This window comes from Carcharhinus amblyrhynchos, chromosome 14, assembly GCF_965287045.1.
Source record: "Carcharhinus amblyrhynchos chromosome 14, sCarAmb.v2.hapA, whole genome shotgun sequence".
In the NCBI taxonomy this organism is placed as follows: domain Eukaryota; kingdom Metazoa; phylum Chordata; class Chondrichthyes; order Carcharhiniformes; family Carcharhinidae; genus Carcharhinus; species Carcharhinus amblyrhynchos.
The window spans coordinates 53,899,414-53,926,146 of record NC_137337.1 but is presented as its reverse complement, the minus strand read 5'-3'; the positions used below and the strand labels follow the sequence as shown (position 1 = coordinate 53,926,146).

The following is a 26,733-nucleotide window of genomic DNA, read 5'->3' as shown; positions in this document are numbered from 1 at the left end:
AAAGTCTATCAGAGTTAGACAGGGTAGATCCAGAAAGAATGTTCCCAATGTTGGAGGAGTCCAAAACTAAGGGTTGTAGTTTGAGGATAATGAGTAAACCTTGGGATGGTCTTCTGGAGAGTCAGTGCAGACTTGATGGGATGGATAGCCTCTTAATATACTATAGGGATTCTATGGTCCTGTAAACATTCTCTTAAAACTATTCATAATGTTAATTTTATACACTAGGTAAAGCACTAATCCATACAACAGAAAGCTTTTTCACACCCGATAAGGGCACACGGACTGGCTATCCAAAAGTTATAGTTGTTCTGGTGGATGGTTGGCCCTCAGATGAAATTGAAAGAGCTGCAAACCTGGCCAGAGAATTTGGCATGAATGTTTTTATCGTCTCAGTTGCAAAAGCTCTACCAGAAGAACAAAAGATGGTTTTGGACCCCAATTACATGGAAAAGGTAAGGCCATTGCACAAGCTATTATAATTAAAACATAAGAACATAAGAAATAGGAGCAGGAGTCCTAGAACCTGCCCTGCCAGTCAATAAGATCTGTTATGGCCTTAACTCCGATTTCCTGCTTGCTTTGTTTGTCAGTCAAAAATCTATCTAACTCAGCCTTGAATATATTCAATGACACAGCCTCCACTGTTCACTGGGGAAGAGAGTTCCGAACATTAATAACCCCAAGAAAATAAATTCTTCCTCGTCCCCATCTTAAATAAAGTGCCAGGGTGGCAGAGGAAATGCTCCAAGGACTCCTGCAAAGTCTCCTTGACAAAGTGCAACATGTGGGAACTCCTGGCCCAAGGCCACCCAAAGTAGAGGAAAAGAATCTGGGAGAGAGCTGAATACTTCAAGTTTCATCACCAAGAGCAAGCTAAAGCCAAGTGTCAACAGCCAAAGAAGCATGTGGTAACCCAGGCAGCGCACCCACCAGCTCCTCCAATCACTATCTGCCCCACCCATGACAGAAACTGTAGGTTGTGCATTGGACTCACTCATCTGAGAACTCATTTTAAATGTGGAAGCAAGTCATCCTCAACTTCGAGGGACCGCCTCAGAGAAAGATATGTTCATTGAGATCATTTCTCATTCTTCTAAATTCAAATGAGTACAGGCCCAACCTGCTCAACCTTTCCTAATGGGACATCCCCTTCATCCCAGAAATCAACCTAGTAAACCTTCTCTGAACTGCCTCCAATTCAAGTATCTCTCTCATTAAATGAGGTGACCAAATCTGAAAGCAGTAGGTGTGATTTGAGGTAAAGCGCCTGCCATTTAAGATGGAAATGAAGAGAATTATTTTTCTCTCAGGAGGCCATTCACCTGTGGAAATTTTTTCCCAAGAGGGCAGTAGAGCAGTGACATTAAATACTTTAAAGTCTGAGTTTGACTAATTCCCAACTGACAAGGAACGCAAAGGGCTGAGAAGTAGACAGGAATGATGTGGAGATGCCGGCGTTGGACTGGGGTAAACACAGTAAGAAGTCTGACAACAGAACTCTCCATTCACCTGACAAAGGGGCAAACCCCAAAAGCTTGTGAGTTTACTATCAAATAAATTGGGTGGACTGAAACCTGGTGTTGTCAGACTTCTTACTGAGTAGACAGGAAAGCAGAGGCAACAATCAGATCAGCATTGATTATATCAAATAGCACAAGAGGCTCAAGGGCGAAACAGCCAACTCCTATCCTGATTCATATGTTCAGTTCGTATTTTGTAGTTGCAGTTGTACAGTTGTAGTAAGACTTCCCAATTTTTATTCTCCATCCTCCTTGCAATAATGACATGTTGTTTGTCTTCCTAATTTGTGATTCATGTACAAGGACTCCCAGATCTCTCAGTACTGCAGCATTCTGTAGTCATTCTCCATTTAAATAATATTTGTTCTTCTACTCCTCTTTGTTAAGGGCCATGGAAAATCTCCTTAAATGTTTGGCACTGCACTGCCAATTCCTTTTAACTATTTTCCCAGTCCACTTTAACCAACTTGTACACTTGTAATTGCTTTTATTTAAGTTTAAGACACTGGATGGAATTGTCTCAGAGATTGGCAAGGTCTGATTTCAGGACAGGCTAGCAGCTGTTTCCCATCAATGCCAATGATGGCTTTTCATGCCTACTCTGTGGCCTTTAAGTAAAAATACCTTATTGATGGTGGGGGCTTTTGATTCACCTCAGTTCTTCAATGATCTGGGCACCATATTTAAAGGCCATCCCAGCACACAAGTGGCACACTTCAGAAGCTGCCAACTCTATGAAGCATACAGCATTCAATTCTGCAACACCTCCCTCGAGCATCTGCTCATCACAATGTTCTATTCCATACCTTGGATGAAGACTTGCAACAAAGATCACCAGTCAAATGTGGGAGGCGGTGGTCAGTGTGAACGCCATTCAGAAAAGGAGAATCGTTCAGTATTGCAAAAGGATGAATGATTGCCCTCTTTCACCAGAGTACGTCACTTTTCTCATCACTTTCAACTCACACACTCAGACCCATCCACTGGGATCTTACTTGATGTCAGCTCAAGGAACAGCACGGTCTTCTACACGCACCTTCAACTCTCCTGGTGGTTCTGTCCTTATCACCTCTTTGATTCCACTCATCATCCACATATACCAGACATCCTTATCATCTGCTCTGGCAGGTGTCCTACTTCCACTCTCTCCATGCAGGACAAGCTGGCAGAGGCAGCCAAGAGGAAGGAAGAGATCTCAGATGGCTGGAGGGATGCTAGAACTCAAAGTCCTCATGGACTTTGAGGATAGAGCCATCCAGCCATAGGGAGGATGTTGAATGTTCCTGTGCTGATGGTGAGGTTGGTGATGATAAACCAAAAACACTGCACCATCCATCAGAACAATGCTCTGATGTCTCCTGTTTCTCAGGCTTCTGCCAAGCACTAATGACCTCTCCTTTCTTTCACAGGCACATCTGGGAAGAAGCCATGGCCAGAAGGTCCATGACCAGGTCCTTGATCCAGCCCTGACACCAGCACAGAGGAGCAATTCACAAACCCCAAAATAGAATTCCTTTCACAACATTAACCCATACCTTCAACCAGTGTGGAGACACACACCTCGGTGGAATCTTTTTCCAGAGTAGCTTTGGGGTCACAACCTCATGAGCAATTTACACTTTCAGGACCAAGGGTGGAGGCAAGGGTGGCCCAGAGTGCTGGTACTCGGAGGATTGCTGGAAGCCAAGAATCTGCTGAGTCTGAGTCAGATTTAAAAATTTTTTTACTCCATTCTTAAAGTTACAAAGCCGATGCTCTGAATGGACCAGGCAAATCCAAATCTTTGCTTGCACCAAAAACCAAATTCAAATTCCAATTGAATCCAATTCATGGTCCCCACAGGAAAAACAAACAAGATTCGAGCCGACAAGATAAGGCATTGCACCCCATCTTGGGTATCACTGGATGCTCGATCTCAGTCCAAGTCAAATGACAAGCCTCTGGACTCAGTTATGCCTCAATTCTGGAGCTCCAAAGATTGCAGGGCTCCAAGAAGTAGTCCATCCATCTTCAGTTTGAGGTTGTGCCAGATTGTGCCAACAGGCCAATGCGCTGAGTGCAACATTGGTATGGTGGCAGCCACAGTAGAAACCTTGGTCCAAGACTTCTGCCCTGCACTGCTGCAGGAGCTGTGCTCCATGACATACTTGCCTGCATCTACTAGTGTCAGCATCAGAGAGGAGTGGGGTTGCATGAGCTCACTGAGGCTGCTCCTCCCTCTTAAGGAGGAAGCCAGGGGCCCTTGGTCACCCATAAGGAGGAAGATCAGCTGCTGCACACCCCAGAGTTAGCTACTCAACTCACTCTGGAAGTATCCCACCCACCTGAATCTCCTCTTCCTGTGACCGCTTCAGCTCCACAGGCTGAGGAGGGTGGCACTGCTACACAGCAGGACCCTGAAAGCTGGCCAGAGGTCTCCCAGATCTCAGCCCTTCAGGGGAAGCCCAACAGGGACATCACAAACCAGGATGTAGCAATCAGCGGGCTGCCACACTGGATGTTGGGGATGCACCAAGATCTAGGGGCAGGGTAAGGAAGGTTAGAAAGTTATAACTGCAGATTGTGGGCATGGGTGTTAATCACTGGTACATAACATAGATTCTCATTAATTTCATCCTTCCAATGCCTCCTTGTTATGACAAATTTTGGTCCTGATAGTCTGAAGTGAAACATTGATTTCCACACAAATTAAAGGCAGGACTGTCAGTCCCGAGTTTCTTCCTTGTGCTTTGTTCATCCTTGCCAACACGTCGATGGCATTCCTTCACAGTGACTGAATACATCAGTAATGCTGTATCTCGATGGGAATTAAAATGTCTACCAGCATGTTCTGGGCAGGTGTCACACAGCTCAGTCATTCTGCCTGTGTGCTCTCTACAGCTTTGAGGTGCGGCTACTCCCCATTCCATCACCTTCTGGTGACACTGTGTTCTTCAAGGGTTATTACCACTGGTTATTGAGAGCAAGTGAACTGCCATCAGTCAGGCATTCACAGAAGCTGTGTGTTTCCACTGCAAGTCGTCATCATTCTTGTGGAATGGGCTATGAGCATCTGCTGCATTCCCAATACAGGAGCCTTATCACAGAGGATGTACACTGCCATCAGTCAGACAGGAGAGCAATGCCCACACATTCCACGTGAAGATAATGGGATGTCCTCACAGAATCTCCTTATCATCTCCCATGCATTTAATGGAAAAGAACATATCCCGAGCTTGAGATCTTTGCCTCATGGCTGACATCCTCTCCCTCAACGATTTCCTCAACCTCATCCCCTTCAACATCGTCCATCTCCTCCTCAGGTACTTCCTGCCCCGGTTATAGCACCAGGTAGTGCAGGGTGCAGCAGGCAACTGTGACACCCTCTGCAGATTGTATTGACACACTCCACCAGACCAGTCCAGGCACTAGGACCTCATCTTCAGCATCCTGATGGTCTGTTCTATCAAAGTGCAAAATGAGCCTCATTGTACCTTGTATCAGCTGCACTCTCTAGCTCCATACAGGCATCATCAGCCACATCCTCAGTTGTCCCCAAGGAGCCAATCCAGGAATCTGAGAGCAGTTGAGAATGTAGGACTCATGCACGCTCCCTGGGAATTCAGCACACAACTGGAGAATGTGTTTGGTGCGGTCACAGACCAGCTGAACATTCAGAGTGGAAGTCATTGTGGTTTACTGCTTGATGCCTCAGAAATCTGGTTTTCCACAGATACTGGGTGCTATTGACTGCATTCTTGTGGCATTCACTGATCAGCACAAATGCCATTACTGTTGATTCCTAGCTTGCCTGATCCTGGTTGAAATTAAGTTATGTGTTTGCAAAGATTGTTTCTGTTACCTCCTTGATGCACTTGTGTGCAGAAGGTTGAAACTTCACTTGTGGAGCCCTATGGAATACTGGTGTAAAGATTGGGCACTGGTGGATGCCCATGTGCCAAATCCTGCAGAAAATGGTAGATATGACCAACTAGCTTCTTGGACATGCATAGTGTTTGGCAACACTAGTTCTTTCCTCTTGATGGTTCTGCTCTGGCCTTTGGTGATCCAAGTGCCTCTGTTGATGTCTGCTTCTTCTCTCCTACCTAAGATCACAAAGAATGACTGTGAGATCACCAGACCCCGTGTTTCTTACATTCCACCCACTGTAGTATTAGAAACAGACACTTGCTGTTTAGCATGTCTCTCTGAAGGACCACTCTTTGTCCATTCATTATCTGAAGCTGCCTCTGGAAGCCTATTGACTTATGTCCTGGCCACAACTTTGATGCTGGTTGAGCAAGACCCCACACCATCACCACCTCACACCACATGACCGAGTGATGACAGGTTTGGCTGCTTGACTCCATCCTGACTCTCATCTCAGGTACCGACATTGTCCTAACCTGCACCTGAAGGCCTTGCACTCAGCTTGGTCCATGGTAGCACTTATCAATATGCTCTTCAGCACAGAGCCAAGAGTGTTATTCTCGGACACTGGGCCATGGCCACCTTTCTAATAGGGTATGTTGGGCAATGCTACAAAACGCCGTAACAGTCATTGAATTTGGAAGTCCACGCTCCAATGGTTAAATGCTGAGCAAGTCATTGACATTCGCATATGTTAGTGCTGTTTAAAGGGCACAATTGTGTGACTAATCTCTTTAAGTATGTTAATTAAGTTCAAGCTAAACAATTCCCACTGCAACAAGGTACTGATCATTGACATGTTTTCCATTAGTTTTGTCTTGATTATATCCTGCCTCCACACATACTTGTCATTGTTTGGAACCTTCAGCAGTTTGTGGTGACTCACCATCCCCCATCCAATCAGATTGAAGCCTGTGCCCCAGCCTTCCCATCCTTCCCCTGAGTTCTGTGCAGCCCTTCATAGAAAGCTGTGCCCTGGTACCAGAAGGTAGCCTTCAAAGAGATACTGTTCAGAATTGCCTGTGAACCCCCCTCCCCCACTCACTCCTCCTCCCCCCAAAAATAAGGAGCCTCTTCATAAGTGCTGCTTCAGTTTGAGTGCATTCTCCTCCAAACTCTCCTTGGAGTTCTGCTCACCACATGCACGCCTTTTGAAATCAGTCATATAGTGTGCTGTTCTGACATCACACCATTGGAAAATGTTTATCTGATTTGGGGTATGATTCCGCTAATGAGATTCCCAAAGTTCATCGAATCCCTACAGGCCCATTGAGTCTGCACCAACTACAGTCCCACCCAGGCCCTATCCCCACACCTCCATGCATTTACCCCAGCTAGTTCCCCTGAAACCAAGGGGCAATTTATTACGGGCAATCCACCTAACCCGTGCATATTTGGACTGTGGGAGGAAACTGGAGCACCCAGAGGAGACCCCATGCAGACACGGGAAGAATGTACAAATTCTGCACAGTCATCCCAGCCAGAAATCGAACCTGGGTCCTTGGTGCTGTGAGGCAGTAATGCTAATCACTGTGCTGCCCTTTTTGAACATTGGGAAATGCAGCTCGCCACTTACGATGGGGTTGGTGAGGTTGGGGGGAGCATGGCAAGGAGATGGGGGTGATGCATTCATGCTGTCTAAGGCCTTCTTGCCATATTTTCCACTAAACCCACCCGCTGCAATCATGAGCAGAGAATCCTGCCCACTAAGTTCAGACCCACATTTCTCACTCTCAAACTGAATGTGAAATTCTATCTTGTTATGATAAATCATGTCTTGAGGATCCTTCACTATGAGGTCCTTAATTAATCCTTCTCATTACACATTACAAAGTTCTCTGGTAGGTTCCTGAATGTGTTGTTCAAAGAAACTGTCCCAATTATACTTGATAATTGGGACAATATGCCCTCCAAGCCACCATTGCCAATTAGATTTGTCCATTTGATGTGAAGATCGAAGTCACCCATGATTATTTGCAATACCTTTCTTGCAAACCCCAACTATTTCTTGATGCATACTCTGTCCTCCTGCATAATTGTTGTTAGGAGGCCTACAAACTGCTCCGACCAGTAACTTATTTCTTTTTTCCCTTTGCTATGTCTTATCCCCACCCTAACTCCAAGATTTTTGTATCTTAATCTTCTAAACTAAAAGAATTCCTTGTTATTGTACTGATCTTATCCTTTATTAACATGGTTACCCCACCACCTTTTCCCTTCCCTCCTATCCTTCCAAAATGTCAAATACTGTTGACTATTCAGGTCATGGCCTTGACAACATTGCAACCACGTTTCTTCAATGGCTAATTGACTATAATTCACAGTTTTCAATAAGGCAAGTTAAATAGTGGAACCAATTCTATTTTGTATTCGGAGCAGTAAATGGGAACATCTTATCATAATCAGTAAATGACAACACATTTTCAATCCACTACACCTGCTGACATTTCAATATCTCCCCTCAGCACTTTGTTACTTCTCTATGTGCCCCATAATCTGTGAAATAGCTTTGGTTCATTATCATGTAAATTAATTTTAATTTTTATAATTCTGTAACTAGTGGTGTTCAATTTGATGCATTTCTTAATCATTTTTGAGCAGTTGTAATTAAATGAACAAATTTACTAAATTCTAGGTAATTCAGAGAATAAGGCAGAGATTCACTGAAACTCTGCTAGATACACACACTCCAAAAAAACCAAACTCACATTGGCTGGATACAATCAGTTTCTAATTTACATAAATTATTAGGGGTTCACCATTAGAACATAGAATATAGAACAGTACAGCACAGTACAAGCCCTTCGGCCCTCAATGCTGTGCCGAGCTCTGTCCAATCTCAAGATCAAGCTATCCCACTCCTTATCATTCTGGTGTGCTCCATGTGCCTATCCAATAATCACTTGAAAGTTCCTAAACTGTCTGACTCCACTATCACAGCAGGCAATGTATTCCACACCCCAACCACTCTCTGAGTAAAGAATCTACCTCGGACATCCCTTCTATATCTCCCACCATGAACCTTATAGTTATGGCCCATAGTAACAGCTACATCCACCCGAGGAAATAATCTCTGAACGTCCACTCTATCAATCCCTCTCATCATCTTATAAACCTCTATTAAGTGGCCTCTCATCCTCCTCCACTCCAAAGAGAAAAGCCCCAGCTCCCTCAACCTTTCCTCATAAGACCTACCCTCCAAACCAGGCAGCATCCTGCTAAATCTCCTCTACACTCTCTCCAATGCTTCCACATCCTTCTTATATTGAAGTGACCAGAACTGAACACAATATTCCAAATGTGGTCTCACCAAGGTCTGGTATAGTTGCAGCATAACCCCACGGCTCTTAAACTCAAACCCCCTGTTAATAAATGGTAACATACCATAAGCCTTCTTCATGGCTCTATCCACTTGAGTGGCAACCTTCAAAGATCTGTGGATATGAACCCCAAGATCTCTCTGTTTCTCCCCATTCCTTAGAACCCTGCCATTGACCCTGTAATCTGCATTCAAGTTTGTCCTACCAAAATGAATCACCTCACATTTATCAGGGTTAAACCTCATCTGCCACCTTTTGGCCCATAAGAACATAAGAAATAGGAGCAGGAGTAGGCCATCTAGCCCTTCGAGCCTGCCCTGCCATTCAATAAGATCATGGCTGATCTGAAGTGGATCAGTTCCACTTTCCCGCTTTCTCCTCATAACCCTTAATCCCCTTGCCTACCAAAAACCTATCTACCCGCGTCTTAAATATATTTAGCGAGGTAGCCTCCACCACTTCAACGGGCAGAGAATTCCAGAGATTCACCACCCTTTGAGTGAAGAAGTTCCTCCTCAACTCCGTTCTAAACTGCCCCCCCCTTATCTTGAGGCTGTGCCCTCTAGTCCTGTTGTCCTTTCTGTTGGCCCAGCTCTGCATCCTATCAATGTCTCTTTGCAGCCTGCAACAGCCCTCCACCTCATCCACTACTCCACCAATCTTGGTGTCATCAGCAAATTTACTAACCCACCCTTCAGTCCCCTCTTCCATTGATAAAAATCACAAATAGCGGAGGACCCAGCACTGACCCCTGTGGTACACTGCTGGTAACTGAAAATTTTCCTTCCGCCACCACCACCCTCTGTCTTCTATGAGATAGCCAGTTACTTATCCAATCAGCCAAATTTCCTTCTATCCCACACATCCTTATCTTCTTCATGAGCCTACCATGGGGGACCTTATCAAACGCCTTACTAAAATCCATGTATACAACATCAACTACTCAATCTTCGTCCACACACTTAGTTACCGCCTCAAAGAATTCAGTCAAATTTGTGAGGCAGGACTTACCCCCCACAAAACCATGCTGACTGTCCCGGATTAAACTGCATCTTTCCAAATGATCATAAATCCTATCTCTCAGGATCCTTTCCATTAACTTACCAACCGCTGAAGTAAGACTAACTGGCCTATAATTACCAGGGTCATTCCTATTTACTTTCTTGAAGAGATGAACAACATTCACCACTCTCCAGTCCTCTGGCACAATCCCCATGGACAGTGAGAACCCAAAGATCAAAGCTAAAGGCTCCACGATCTCATCCCTTGCCTCCAAAAGTATCCAAGGATGTATCCCATCTGGCCCAAGGAACTTATCCACCCTCAGGTTTTTCAAAATCACTAATACATCTTCCCTCAGAACATCTACCTCCTCCATCCTATCAGCCTGTATCACACAGTCATCCTCAAAAACATGGCCCCTCTCCTTAGTGAACACTGAAGGAAAGTATTCATTCAATGCCTCACCTATCTCTTCTGACTCCATGCACAAGCTCCCACTACTATCTTTGACTGGCCCTAATCTCATCCTGGTCACTCTTTTATTTCTCACTAAGAGTAAAAAGCCTTGGTGTTTTCTTTTATCCGACCCGCCAAGGACTTCTCATGCTCCCTCCTAGCTCTCCTGAGCCCTTTCTTTAACTCATTCCTTGCTATCTTGTAACACTGAAGCGACCCAATTGAACCTTGTTTTTTCATCCTTACACACGCTTCCCTTTTCCTCTTAACAAGACATTCAACCTCCTTTGTGAACCATGGTTCCCTCACTCGGCCATTTCCTTCCTGTCTGCCAGGGACATACCTATCTAGGACATGTTCCTTGAAAAAGCTCCACTTTTCATTTGTGCCTATACCTGACAGTTTCTGCTCCCATCTTATGCTCCCTAATTCTTGCCTAATCACATCATAATTATCCTGCCCCTATTATAAAACTTGCCCCTGTCGTGTGACCTTATCCCTCTCCATTGCAATAATGAAAGACACTGAATTGTGGTCACTATCTCCAAAGTGCTCTCCCACAAACAAATCTAACACTTGGCCTGGTTCATTACCCAGTACCAAGTCCAATGTGGCCCCACCTCTTGTCAGCTTATCCACATATTGTGTCAGGAAACCCTCCTGCACACACTGTATAAAAAGTGTCCCATCCGAACTATTCGACCTATAAAGGTTCCAATCAATATTTGGAAAGTTAAAGTCACCCATGATAACTACCCTGTGACCTCCACACCTATTCATAATCTGTTTTGCCATTTCCTCTCCACATCTCTATTACTATTTGGGGGCCTATAGGAAATCCTAACAACATGACCGATCCTTTCCTATTTCTAACTTCAGCCCATATTACCTCAGTCGGCAGATCGCCCTCAAAATGCTTTTCAGCAGCCGTTAAACGATCCTTGATTAACAATGCTAGTTCTCCACCTCTTTTACCACCTTCCCGACTCTTACTGAAACATCTATACACCGGAACTTCCTGTCCCTGTTCTAACCATGTCTCATTAATTTAACCTTTTATGTATTACTACTGCTCCATTGTTTTTTCTTAATTAAGGTTGTATTTGTAGGCCTGATATATTGCCAATTTTTAAGGTTGAGGATTCACATTGTAGGAAAATGTACACAACAATTTGAGAGTGAAATTTCTGGACTGAATTCTAGCTTGCAGCATGATGCATTCAAGGGCAGTGATCACCATCACTGCAACCAATAAGAAGCAAACTTTAAAAGGTTCAATCACCTGGTAATAATATCTTTAATATCAGTCAGAACCAACAACGTTAACAAGAACCAACATTATTAACATTATAAATTTAATAGCATTTGGATATTTACTAACCCATTACTGGTATATCGTTTATTATTCAACAATGGTTATCTTCAAAAAACAGCAAATGTGGTAGAAATGTTTTACAATCGCCAGTGATTCCTGTTCATTTTCTTCATTCTCAGATTGTTTGCAAAAACAATGGGATGTTTTCCTATGCTATTCCAAACTGGTTTGGGATGTACAAGTTTATAAAACCTTTAGCACAAAGGTTGTGCTCCTACAGCCTGATGACATGCAGCAGAACTTGTTACAATTCAGTAAACCTTGGCTTCCTCATCGATGGATCCAGCAGCGTTGGAGAAGTCAATTTTCGCACAGTTCTAAACTTCATCTCTGAAATTGTGAAACACTTTGACATTTATCAGATCGGTGCAAGAGTTGGTGCTGTCCAGTTCACATACAATCAAAGAATTGAATTTGATTTTGGTGAATATTTAACCAAGGATGCAGTGCTGAATGCTATCAGGAATATCCACTACTGGAGTGGTGGTACAGCTACTGGGGAGGCAATTACTTACACCACAAAGAACCTGTTTGGAAAATTGAAGAACAACAATATGAATGTATTGATTGTCATTACTGATGGGCAATCTTATGATGATGTTCAGGCTCCAGCGACGGTGGCACATCAATCAGGTAACTATTCTGTTTGGATAATAAAAACATAATCACAGGTAAGATAGTTAGAATGTGGAAATAAATGTTGCAATTTTTTTCAATAAACAAACATAAAATGCTCTTCAGTTCAAACTTTACTCCCTTGAGTTTCTGACACTATGTCATTCCCCCAGTTGAGGGATAAAGCAGCCACTCTAAACAAGCAATAGAAAGAGTCGCTTGGGTTGCCAGATTCTGTCCTTCTTTCTGTGACTCCAGTTATACATACTAGTACTACATTGCACTCCCCAATGTTATAAAATATCTAGATTGAATAATTAAAGGTAAAGGGCCTGATTCTCCCACTTTGAGGCTAAGTGCCCATTTTATAAAATGGAGGTTGATTCCCCTCCTCTGAGAACTAACACTGAAACAACAAAAGAGGAGTACCTCGCCTTTCATCTGTGAAAATGAAGTGTGTGATCTGCACTTCAGCAACTCCTAGTGGTTAAATACAAAACAAATCCCTCACACTCACTCTAGAATCAACACGTAACAATTTATTTATCTATATAACAGTGAACAAATTAACGAACTATTAACAAACTGAATAAGTCCCTTCTATTAACTATTCCTGAATAAAACTAGATTCTAATGGAATGCAGTTCAAATCAATACAATTCCCACTCATTAACAAAAATTGAATTTAGTCCCTTTCTAAATTACAATCAGGTTTTGTGTCTTCTGAAATTTTTTGGGCTTCCTCTTTTGATTCTTTGGTCTGGAACTTCTTTCTTCTTTGGTACTTTTGCTATCTAGTAGATATGCTTGGAGCTGAGAGCTGTGGCAGGTAGCAGTTGCTCTCTCTTTTTTGTCCCACTGCCCACTTCTTTTATAACTGTGATGACATGTCAATATTTCCCACAATAGGATTAGTCCTAGGTTGTCAAAACCATCAGATTTAAATTTAATTAGGTTTCTGGTATCTACATGCCTAATTCAAATTGATTGGCTAAATTCAAAAGCTTGTTGTCTTGTTAAAAACTGTTGCTTGGCCTTTTCGTACAAATGTTTCAGTTTGGCGCTCTCAATGAACTTACATTTTTTAAACTCTCTATATAGAAAAGGCACCACCTTTTAAAGGAACATGCAATGTTTTCTCCCCGGCATTTTACAATTTTACAAACGCTAATTTACAACTTTGCAGCGCCATCCCTTTAAGAAAAATAAATTATCATCATGAAAAGATGGCTTCATTTTTTAAAAAAACTTTAACTTCATTATATTACTATATCCATAACTCTTTAAGCTAGAGTTTCACATTTTATACTAATTCTATTTTAGTATAAATTGGACAATATCATTTCTATCTTATATAAACATTTTTTAAAAATTTGTGATAGAACATCTGTGATAATATTTTCATCACCCGCAACATATACAATCTATATTTATGCTTGTAGCATGAAACTCCAATGAAATAATCTGGTGTTCTTGTTCTTAAATCTTTCGAGATGTGTCAAAGGATTGTGATTTTTATATCGTCTCTGATGCATCATTTGCAATGTAAACATTAAAATGTTGTAAGGCCATTACCAAACTCAATAACTCTTTTTCAATTGTTGAATATTTTTTCTGATGGAGATTGAGTTTTTTTTAAATAACAGAGTTATGAACAGAGTTGTTGCAAGATTGATTAATTGTGTTGTCCACATAGATGACTTAATGATCTTTAGCCATTCATGGAAAAAATCACATGGAGCATTTGGCAGAGCTCTTTGAGAATCAATTTCAATTCCTTTCAATTCCACAATCATTCTCCTGCACCAACACAGCTCCAACACCTACATCACTTGTGTCGATGGTGATTTCGAGGGGTTTTAAGAAATTTGACGTGGCTAAAACAGATGTGGTGGTTAACACTACTTTCAAATTCTCAAATGCTTCCTGGTATTGTTCTGTCCACCAAAATATTGTGATCTTTCTTTAACAAATCTATCAAAGGTGCCACTACACTACTAATGTTTGGGACAAACTTTCTGTAGAATCCACTCAATCCCAAAAATCATAGCACTTCCTTCTTCAATGATATATAGAACATAGAACATTACAGCGCAGAACAGGCCCTTCGGCCCACGATGTTGCGCCGACCAGTTACAAAAACAATGACCCACTAGCCTATACCAATCCCTTTTCGTCCATAAACCTATCCAGAGATCTCTTAAACGCCCCCAAACTAGACGCATTTACAACTGCAGCAGGCAGGGCATTCCAATCCCTCACCACCCGCTGGGTAAAGAACCTACCCCTGACATCCGTCCTGTAGCTACCCCCCCTTAATTTAAAGCCATGCCCCCTCGTGCTAGATGGTCTTGGAAATTCCTCAATAGCCTTCGTCTTCATGGTTCTCAGTGTCATCCTTCTGTATCCAATGTTGTGCCCTGAGAATGTCACTTCCACCTTCACAAATTCGTTTTTGTCAAGTTTATGACCAACTTTGCCTTCCATGATTTCTCAAAGAGCTCTGCCAAATGCTCCATGTGATTTTTCCATGAATGGCTAAAGATCATTAAGTCATCTATGTGGACAACACAATTAATCAATCTTGCAACAACTCTGTTCATAAGCCTTTGAAAAATGGCTGGTGCACTTTTCAACCCAAAGGGCATTACTTTAAATTGATATAACCCATTTGGGGTTACAAAAGCAATAACTTCTTCTGCTCTCTCTGACAAAGATACTTGCCAGTAAATATAAAGTCAACTTTGTGATTTAAGTGGCTTATCCTACTTTTCCACTCAATCATCCAGCCTTGACCTTCTGATAATTTAGGAGAATCATTGAGTACCATTAGGTTTGGGTACCAATACGATAGGCGAAATCCACTCACTTTAGGGCATAGAATCATAGAAAAACTATGGCACAAACAGGCCCTTCAGCCCACAAGTTGCACCGATCTTATCCCTACCTACTAGGCTTACCTATAACTCTCAATCCTATTAGGTCCCATGTACTCATCCAGAAGTCTCTTAAAAGACCTGAACGAATTTGCCTCCACCAGCACCACCGGCAGCCGATTCCACTCACCCACCACCCTCTGAGTGAAAAACTTACCCCTGACATCTCCTCTGTACCTACTCCCCAGCATCTTAAGCCTGTGTCCTCTTGTGGCAGCCATTTCAGCCCTGGGGAAAAGTCTCTGAGACTCCACCTGATCAAAACCTCTCATCATCTTATACACCTCTATCAGGTCCCCTCTCATCGTTTGTCTCTCTAAGGAGAAAAGGTCGAGCTGTCTCAACCTAGCCTCATGCCACCCAACCCAGGTAACATCCTTGTAAATCTCCTCTGCACCCTTTCAATGGCTTCCACATCCTGTCTATAATGAGGTGACCAGAACTGAGCACAGTACTCCAAGTGGGGTCTCAGCAGATTATCTCCCTACTCCTAAACTCAATTCCTCGATTGATGAAGGCCAATACACCATATGCCTTCTTAACCACATCTTCTACCTGCGAAGCTGATTTGAGAGTCCTATGAACCCAGACTCCAAGATCCTTCTTATCTTCCACACTGCTAAGAGTCTTACCCATAATATTATACTCCTTCATCCCATTTGACCTGCCAACATGTACCATTACACATTTATCCAGGTTGAAGTCCATCCGCCACTTCTCTGCCCAGCCTTGCATCCTATTTATGTCTCGCTGCAACTTCTGACATCCCTCCAAACTATCCACAACACCACCAACCTTCGTATCGTCAGTGAGCTTACTAACCCATCCCTCCACTTCCTCATCCAGGTCATTTATAAAAATCAGAAACAGCAAGGGTCCCAGAACAGATCCCTGGGGCACTCCACTGGTGACTGACCTCCATGCAGAAAAGACCCACCCACAATCACTCTCTGCCTTCTGCGTGCAAGCCAGTTCTGGATCCACAAAGCAACGTCCCCTTGGATCCCATGCCCACTTACTTTCTCAATAAGTCTTGCATGGGGGAGCTTATCAAACACTTTGCTGAAGTCCATATAAACTACATCCACCGCCCTTCCTTTGTCAATGTGTTTAATCACATTTTCAAAACACTCAACCAGCCTCGTAAGGCACAATCTGCCTTTGACAAAGCCGTGCTGACTACTTTTGATCATACTATACTTCTCTAAATGTTCATAAATCCTGTCTCTCAGGCTCCTTTCCATCAGCTTACCAACCACTGAGGTTAGACTCACCTGTCGATAATTTCCTGGGCTATATCTATTCCCTTTCTTGAATATAGGAACCACTTCCGCAATCCTCCAATCCGCCGGAACCTCTCCTGTCTCCATCGATGATGCAAAGATTACCACCAGAGGCTCTGCAATCTCTTCCCTCGCCTCCCACAGTAACCTGGGGTACATCCCATCTGGTCCTGGTGACTTACCTATCTTGATGCTATTCAAAAGCTCCAACACATCCTCTTTCTTAATGTCCACATACTCAAGCTTTTCAGTCTGCCACCACAAGCCTGCACTACAACCACTGTAGATGGTTCTTTTCCGCTGTGAATACCAAAGTAAAGTACTCATTGAGCACCACTGCTATTTCTACCGGTTCTATACAAACTTTTCCACCGTCACATTTTATGGGTCCTATTCCTTCACATCACATATGGTATGCTGGCCTTCATTAATCGAGGGATTGAGTTTAGGCGTTGGGAGGTAATGCTGCAACTTTATAAGACCCTTGTCAGACCCCACTTGGAGTACTGTGCGCAGTTCTGGTCACCTCACTATAGGAAGGATGTGGAAGCTATTGAGAAGGTGCAGAGGAGATTTACAAGGATGTTGCCTGGATTGGGAGGCATGCCTTATGAAGATAGGTTGAGGGAGCTAGGGCTCTTCTCCCTGGAGAGACGAAGGTTGAGAGGCGACCTGATAGAGGTTTATAAGATGTTGAGAGGAATAGATAGGGTGGATTCTCGGAGGCTATTTCCTAGGGCTGAAATGGTCGCTACGAGAGGACACAGGTTTAAGGTGCTGCGGAGCAAGTACAGAGGAGATGTCAGGGGTAAGTTTTTCACTCAGAGGGTGGTGAGTGAGTGGAATCGGCTGCAGTCGGTGGTGGTAGAGGTGAACTCGCTAGAGTCTTTTAAAAGACTTCTGGATGAGTATATGGGATCTAATGGGATTGGGAGTTACAGATAGTTCTATGACTTGTTAGGTATGGATGGTATGGATATGATCGGCACAACTTGTGGGCTGAAGAGCCTGTTTGTGCTGTAGTGTTCTATGTTCTATGTTCTATCCCATCCTTTTACTCTTTACGTGTTTGTAGAACGCCTTAGGGTTTTCTTTAATCTTACCTGCCAAGGCCCCTCTGGCTCTCCTAATTTCCTTCTTAAGTTCCTTCCTACAAGCTGTATACTCCTCTAGATTCCTAACATTACCTAACTCCCTGAACCTTTTGTACGCTTTTCTTTTTGACTAGATTTCATGCACCACGGTTCCTGTAACCTACCATAACCTTCCTGTCTCATCAGAACATTGTCGTGCAGAACTCCAGACAAACATTCCTTGAAAATCTGCCACCTTACTTCGGTACATTTCCCTGAGAAAACCTCCTTCCAATTTACATCTCTAATTTCCTGCCTGATGGCTTTGATTTGGCTCTATGACATCTTCTTGAAGAATCACTTCCATTTCCTTCTGAACTTGCGCTGCATTGAGAGCATTAAACCAATAGGTGTGTAATTTTATTGGAACAGATTCTTTCTGTCAACTTCATGTACTGTATCATTCGTCCTCCCCATTCTATTTCTCCACAGTTCCTCATAGCATTGTACAAGTCTTTTAATGCAGTTTTCTGAGACAGATAGCTCACTACCTTATTTCATTCCTTAAGGATTTCATCATTTTTCAATTCATTCAGAGACACATCAAAATCCAAATCATCTGGATTTGCTTCCTCCCTCTGAGTGGCAGTAACTAATACCTGTTTCATTGATTCCTTTTCCCTGTCTTAGTATGTTTTCAGCATGTTTACATGACATGTCCTAATTTTTTTTCCTATCTGGCATCTTTATCAGATAATTCACCTGACTTAACTTCTTCTCAACCTGATAGGGACCATTAAACCTTGCTTTGAAGGGATCTCCTACCACTGGTAATAGCGTAATACTTTATCCCCACAGGCAAGCGTGCTAATTTTAGATTTCTTATCTGCTTCTTGCTCCATTTGGTGCTGTGCCACCTTCAAATGTTGTCTGGCAAATTCACCTATTCTGTTTAATCTTTCTCCCACCTCTGACACAGAATCCAACTGTAAGATTTCTGACTTCAGACCTACCAACTTTTCCTGAATTAATTTTAAAGGCCCTCTTACTTCATGTCCAAATATCAATTCAAATGGACTAAACTGAGTCGATTAATTTGGAGCATCTCTAATAGCTGATAATATAAATCCTAATCATATGGGTAATCCTGGCAACAAGCCCTCAACATGGTTTTAGGGTCTGATGCCATCTTTCCGATGCTCCCTGGGATTCAGAATGGTATGCACTCTATGTAAAGTATCTGCTGCCTAACCTATCCACGACCTCTTTAAATAATTTGGCAGTAAAATTGGATCCTTGGTCTGACTGAATCTCTGGGTAATCCACAATGGGTAAAGAAAGTGAGCAACTCTTCTTTTTTGTCTTGACATTCTGTGATGGAATTGCCTCAAGAAACCAGATAGACACATGCATTAAGGCTAGCAAATATTGGTTCCCATTTTAGGTTTTAAGGAGGGGACTTACACATTCAATTATAACCTGTGTAAAAGGTTCTTCAGATGTGGGAATTGACACCTAAGGTACTGCTTTTATCATTGCCTGTGGCCTTCCTACCATCTGACACATCTGATAGGTATGGCAAAATTCAACCTCATCTATGTAATCCAGGCCAATAAAATTGCTTCTGTATCTTAGCCTGAGTCTTCCTCACTCCTAGATGACCTCCTACAGGTAATTTGTGTGTTACCCACAATACTTCCTGTCAGTATTCTATCGGCAACACAATCTGGTGAGCTTCGCCCATTTCTCATCTGCACTAACCTGCCAAGCTCTCCATTTCCGCCATAAGATTTTATCCTTAAGGTAATAGGATTCTGGAATACACTCTGGTTCCTTTTCTGAGTAGTCTTTATGATACAACTCCTTTATTGTCTCATCTTTTTGTTGTAACTTCATTACTCTTTCAGAACTAAACACCTCTGCCTGATCCTCTATCTGTTTAGGTTTTACCTTTACCATCTCATCAAACAGAGAGTGTCAGCTAACAAGGCCTCAACTTCTTCATCTTTCTCTTTTATTCTCCCTTTCTGTTTCAACTTACGGCTCTGGGATCTTGTCATCACACAGTCTGGAAAAAATTTCTTTTAACTCGTAAGTTCCCTGTTTTGCTTTGGCTTTTCCACTACAACGGACATCACTCCCACCTGTGATCCAGCTATATCATTTCCAAGAATAAGCTGTATTCCTGGAATAGCCAAGTTTTCTCTCACTCCCACTATCACATCCCCAGTCCTGATTGGACTTTCTAGCTTTACACTTGGGAACAGTACTTCTCTTTCCATTTATTCCACAGATTATCACTCTCTTGGGCAATATTTCAGAAGGAGTGCAAATATTTTAATTTCTTATTCTTAGAGACAGTCTAGCTCCCATATCTCTCAATATATTGACATCTTTACCTACTCCCCCTGTTCTACCTGAGTAAATCTTACCCACACAGGTGAAGTCTTTGAAAAGATCGGGCACTATCTTAACATCCAGCCATGCCTGGGCTATGCACTCTCCTTCAGCTCCTCAACTTCCCTTAAGATTTCCTTCACTGCCTTAACTAATCCCACTGGTTGAGCCTCTTTTACCACACCCTTTTTCCCAGTGCCTTTCTTAAGCCACCATCACTGTGCCTTTGTGTGCTGTACCTTATTACAGTGAAAACACTCAGCTCTTTCACCTCTTTTCCACTCTCTTCAGTTTCTTTTTCACATGTGGTAAACTGTTTCCAGTGTGATCTACTTTTAGTTTTTCATTGAAGTATCTCCTTCTTTCCCAACTTCTATCTTTCACGAAATGAAATTGTTGTAGGAAGCTAAATTTCAATTTATGCACTAATATGTATTCATCTGCCAATTCTGCAGCTCTTCTCACTGTTTCAACTTTCTGTTCCTCAACTCCCCCTGTTCTACCTGAGTAAATCTTATCCACACAGGTGAAGTCTTTGAAAAGATCGGGCGCTATCTTAATATCCACCTGTGCCTGGGCTGTGCACTCTCCTTCAGCTCCTCAACTTAAGATTTCCTTCACTGCCTTCCAGATGTGATAAGAAGTTCTGGAAGTGAGTTTTTAAACTCCTCCAGCAGAATAATATCACTAATAGCCTTTCTACCCTTAATGCTCTCACCAGTCTATCAAAGTTGCTTTGTTTAATTCTTTCAAACTCAATATCAGTCTAACCTGGTTCCTTCCTTACATTTCTGAACCATTGTCTATATGCTTCTGGTACCAATTCATATGTACTCAAAATAACCCTTTTTATGTCTTCATATTTTCCTTACACCTCCTCTGACAGTGCTGCAAACACCTCAGTACCCTGCCCACCAACTTGGTCTGGATTAACATTATCCACACCTCCTCTAACCAATTCATGTGTGTAGCCAATTTCTCAAAGGAAATGAAAAAGGCTTCTGCACTTTTTCCATCAAATTTTGATAATGTTTAGACATATGTCCCTATCAGGTGGTTGGCTACGATAAGTTTGCTCACCATCTACTTCTATCTTGCATTTTTAAAGTTCCAACTTCATCTTTTCCAAATCAAACACTCGTTCCCTTTCTTTATCTTCTGCCAGGGTTTCCTCTCCTTTTTCTTCTTTCTCCTCTCTCTTTTTCCATTTCTTCTCGGCATTCCTCACTCTTCCCTTCTCTCTTTCTTCTAACTCCAGTCTTTAAAGCTTACTTTGTAACTCTAATTGTCTCATTTGCAATTAATTTTTTTCTGACTCCACTGCATTTCTCTGATATACTTAAATGCTTGACTAACTATGTCACAATTTCAGCTTTCTTATTATCCTTGGTTAAACCCAATTTTAGCCTGTTTGCTAATTCTACAAGTGTCATCTTTTTCTAACTTTCTAAAATTTCTTGGCAAATTTGGGAAGCGTTTTTGACCCCCAGAATCTTTTTAGAAATGTTAAGAGCCATTTCCCTGCTTTTGATTTAACTGACAAGCCACCAAAACAGATTTTCCACTTAAGATTTGTTTAAGATTCCAACCCTCTGAGAGCTACCACTGAAACACCCTTGTAAAGTGTAAAAAGTATTTGTGAAGTGGTGTGACCTGCACGTCAGCAACTCCTAGTGGTTAAATACAAAATAAATCCCTGACACTCACTCTAAAATCAACGTGTAACAATTTATTTATTTATCTACTAACAGTGAACAACTTAACTAAATTATTTACGAACTGAATAAATCTTTCTATTAACTATTCCCGAATAAAATAAGATTCTAATGGATGCTGTTCACATAAATACAATTCCCACCCATTAACAAAAATAGAAATTAGTTACTGTCTAACTTACAACCAAATTTTGTATCTTCTGGAATTTCTTTCTTCTATGGTACTTTTGCTATCTAGTAGATGATGCTTTGAGCTCAGATCTGTGGCAGGTGGCAGTTGCTCTCTCCTTTTTGTCCCATTGCCCACTTTTTTTTATACTTGAGATGATATATCAATATTTCCCACAATAGGATTAGTCTTAGGTTGTCAAAACCGTCAGATTTAAATTTAATAGGTTCTTGGTAGCTAACTGCCTAATTCAAATTGATTGGCTAAAATTCAAAAGCCTATTGTCTGGGTAAAAACTGCTGTTTGGCCTTTTGATACAAATGTTTCAGTTTGGGGCTCCCTAATACTTGCATATTTTTTAACTCTCATAGCACAGAAAAAGTGCCACCTTTTAAAGGGACCATGCAATGCCTTTTCCCTAGCATTTTACAATTTTACAAATACCAATTCTACTCAATTTTGCAGCATTCACACTGGTGGGAAAACAAGAATGTTGCCAATTGGTGCTGGCAACATCTTTTAAGTGGGTGAATCCTACCTGTAGATGCAAATGAGGCCATCTTGGGGAACCCTCCTGCCTGGTGGCAATTTTCAATGGCCTCTGATCTCCATGGTCAGGCCCTCCCTCATCACCCCTCCTCCCTCAAATCCCCCACTCACCCTATTCAGCACCCTTTTAGGCCACACACCTTGGCAGTGCCCACCATGTACTATCCCTGGCACCTTGGCACTGACACCCTGGCCTGGTACATTGAATATTGAGGAGCTTCAAGAAGATTGGTCCAGTGGCTATTTGCCCCTATGTTTCTGGCAGACTGCAGAGGAAGGGTCCTGGGTTGGGTGGGCTCAGGCTGGGGCAAGGGGTCGACCTCACCACTGTTACTGGGATGGGGGTGTTGTGACTCGACTGCACCTTCTAGCAGATTTGAAGATCATCCATGCCAGGCAACCTGTGATCAACATCTGCATTCCTGTCCGTCAGTTATGAAAATTCTGAAATGGCGAGATCACTTTAATGTCTCTGTCCCTGGTCACCTGGCAGAATTTTAAATCATTGAAACACTCCATTCTGCAGCAGAGATTTTCCTTTCTCCCTGTGAGAAGCTGCAAGTGTGAGCAGACCCCTTGGAAGTCCAGAGAGAGGTCAATGTGGAACTAGAGATGCATTCAATTGTGAAGGGAAATGAAAATAAACACAGGTGGCTGGTGGATGTTACAAATGTATTGTAGTGTCAATGGAATCTTGTCCAAGGTACTGCATGATGAATTTGTTAGAGATCACTTGGAACATAGTGTTCAATCCTGGTTGCCAGACTACCAGAAGGATGTGGAGGGTTCGGAGAGGGTACAGAAAAGATTTACCAGAATGTTGCCTGGTATGGAGGGCATTAGCTATGAGCAGAGGTTGGAGAAATTTGGTTTGTTCTCTCTGGAATGACAGAAGTTGTGGGGCGACCTGATAGAAGTCTACAAGATTATGAAGGGCTTGGGTAGTCAGAAGCTTTTTCCCAGGGTGGAAGAGTCAGTTACCTAGAGGCATAGGTTTAGTGCAAGCAGATATGAGAGTGACTTTTAAGGAGCATCTGGAAGGGTGGGTGGTTTTAATTCAGACGGGCAGCATGGTCGGTACAGGCTTGGAGGGCTGAAGGGCCTGTTTCTATGCTATAAGTCCACTGGAATGGAGAGGCCTTCAAAGAACTCAGCTTGCTAGTGAGCCTCAGCAACTTCAAATCAAAGTAGTGTGCATACATTAGGGCTGACAGCACAACTGTGCAGACCGGAACTTATCCCCCCACCCCCCCCACCCCCAATATTGACATGTCCCCCTCATGCTTGTGTGATGGTTGTGCGTGTGTGGGTGGCGTGATCCATGATGTGGTGTTGGATGGTTGGCGATTACCTATCTTTTCTGAGGGATTGACGATGCACCCTTAGGGTCCAGTGTGCCATGTCCCCACTTGTAGGTACCAACTGTAAAGCCCACTCTGTGCCGTTCCTACTCATGGGCCAGGTGAGTGGCGGGAGGCTGCTGAATTGGTTGTTCAACCTATCGATGTCATTTAAATTGCTGGGTTGGTATAATGATCAGATAGCCACCCACTCTGGGCAGGAACCCGATTGGGGCCAAGTCGGGTGAATCCCAAGAGCCCTTACGTCCATTTACCAGGGCATCGGGTTTCAAAGAGGTCAGAGAACTGGAACCAAAATCACAGCTCTGGTGCATATCTACAGATATTATTTTTACATAAGACAAAACATATTCTCAAACATAGCACATATTTGTAATAATGATACATTTTATACAAGAGAAATAAGTAAATAATTTTGATTTTGTACTGAATAAGACAATAGATTTTGAGTGCTTGCACAGAAGAAAAGCCTGATGAAAAATAAACTTGCATTTATATAGTGCTCAAGAACTCTGGAGCATGACTGTCTTGGTCATTGTTAACTGTTAAATTCAATAAAATAGGATTCGCTAATCATGGCTTTCAGAAGCTTCAAAAGGAAACACATTCATTCATCCATCAATAGCATTGTCTGCAATAAAGCTAATTTTCTTTCAGTTCCACACTAAAATCCAAAAATTGAGCAATTGAAATTAGCACCAAATTGGATATCAGAAAGAGCTGAAGGGTTGTTGGGGTAGGTGGGACTGTGGGATTGAAGTTACAATCAGATCAGCTATGATCTTATTGAATGTTGGAGCAAGCTTGGCGGGGGGGAAGAGGGTCTACTCCTGCTCATGACTTAAATGTTCATATCAAACCCCTGGGATGTTTATGCACAAAACCTAATTTAAATGGGGTTGATTTTCAACACCGAAATTTTTGTCTTAGAACTTGATGATTTTCTACATTATGTTGTAGGTATCATAATATATTCAGTTGGAATTTCATGGGCAATGCAAGATGAACTTAAAGCAATGGCTTCAGAACCCAAAGATTCACATACTTTCTTTGTGAGAGATTTCCCGATGGTCAACAAGATTGTGCCTGACATCTTTAAAGGCATTTGCAAAGACTATTTGGCAGTTACAGAGTGATCCAGCAGCTACAACGTGCCTTGATATTCAAAAGGAATGACTGTCTCTTGCCAACAACATGCTAGACCTCTTATGACAATAATAATAAACATTTTAGTGCAATATTTTGTAGAAAGCTAGGCCTGAATATTAACATGTAGTACTGCATGTGCTATTTCTCCTACTTTACAAATTATTCACTGAAATCAGGAATGGAAATGTTTAATTTACATGACAGTACGTAGGAAAAGAAGCCTTTATAATTGGAGCTTGTGTTGTGTAAGAGACAAATTTTGCATGTTTGAGAAAAGTGATGTTACTCTTCAGTAAGACCGTGTTTAAAAAAACATAATGTTGGTCATTTGATTTCAGTAACCTCAGTTAAAGGCTATAGACATAAAATTGACTTGGTTGAAATGTACTTAATGTCTCCTTATTGTCTGAAATCTGTGTAAGCTAATTGACAAATACTCGACAGTTTGAAATAAATACCAGTCTGTTATTCAATTTGATTGAGTAAGGAAATGGATATTTTTATAACAGAACAAAAATGTTTCGAGTCAGAGCTCAGCTCTGATGAAAAATCACCCAGAGTCAAAACATTGGCTCTATTCTCACTCCACAGACGCTGGCATACCTCTGAGATTTTCCAGTATTTTCTGTTTTTGTTTCAGATTCCAGCATCCGCAGTATGTTGCCTTTATTTTTATAACAGATTCAGTCCAAGATAATTTAGCTACCTTTCCACAATTTTGGTTCCATTGAAACGTAAATAAATTAATCATCAAAAGCTCGAGTGTGCAAAAAAAAACTATTAGCCGGGAAATGGGATCCAGCTTTGCAATGAAAGTCTCCTTGAAACTGGGCAATGTTGGCAATGCTTTACATTTTCAGAAAGTACTGGAGTGATTTGTACAAGTTAAAATCTGGACCGTTTCTCCCCATGCTTACGTGATATCGGTTGCGCTCTTGTCAGGTCGCTAACCTGAAGTCATCAAACTGGTCTCCAATAATACAGAAGTTGGGCAGGCACTGAAAACACCAACCCACCCAAATTTTTTGAAGAACTAATTAAGCTTGTTAACTTAAATGTCACATTGCCCACACCATTTTTCATAGAAATATAGAAAATAGGAGTAGGAGGAGGTTCTTTGAGCTGACCCTGTCATTCAGTATGATCACCGTTGATCATCCAACTGGCCCCACCTTGCCCCCAAATTCTTTGACCCCTTTTGCACCAAAAGCTATTTCTAACTACCTCTTGAAAACACATACACTGGAATTTTACCATCTCGCTCACTTCAGGAATGGGAGTGGGTGAGGGGTGTAAAATGGTAAGATCCAGGATTTTATGACCCAATTTGGTGTGTTGAGCTCCAGGTCCAATTGGATCGACCTTGAGGCCCAATTGGACGTTTTGACTTCAAGGTCCAATTGGACGTGTTGACCTTGAGGCCCAATTGGATGTGTTGACCTTGAAGCCTGATTGGACGTGTTGACCTTGAGGCCCAATTGGACATGTTGACCTTGACGCCCAATTGGACATGTTGACCTTGAAGCCTGGTTGGACATGTTGACCTTGAGGCCCAATTGGACGTGTTGATCTTGAGGCCCAACTGGACGTGTTGACCTTGAGACCCAGTTGGACGTGTTGACCTTGAGGCCCAATTGGACGTGTTGACCCTGAGGCCCAATTGGACATGTTGACCTTGAAGCCTGATTGGACGTGTTGACATTGAGGCCCAACTGGACATGTTGACCTTGAAGCCCAGTTGGATGTGTTGACCTTGAGGCCCAATTGGACGTGTCGACCTTGAAGCCTGATTGGACATGTTGACCTTGAGACCCAGTTGGACATGTTAACCTTGAGACCCAATTGGACGTGTTGACCTTGAGGCCCGATTGGGCGTGTTGACCTTGAGGCCCAATTGGACG

General features: G+C 42.3%; 1 protein-coding gene across 1 annotated transcript in view; it reads left to right on the top strand.

Annotated features, from left to right (window-relative positions):
* coch (coagulation factor C homolog, cochlin (Limulus polyphemus)) overlaps window positions 1-25,287 on the top strand; it is a 110,316-nt gene extending 85,029 nt beyond the window's left edge. The window contains exons 10-12 of the mRNA XM_080202005.1: window positions 229-455; window positions 11,705-12,218; window positions 24,644-25,287. Coding sequence (XP_080058131.1) covers window positions 229-455; window positions 11,705-12,218; window positions 24,644-24,819 — 917 coding nt within the window. The 3' untranslated portion in view covers window positions 24,820-25,287. The remainder of the gene's footprint in view (window positions 1-228; window positions 456-11,704; window positions 12,219-24,643) is intronic.
* The last annotated feature ends 1,446 nt before the right edge of the window (window positions 25,288-26,733 follow it).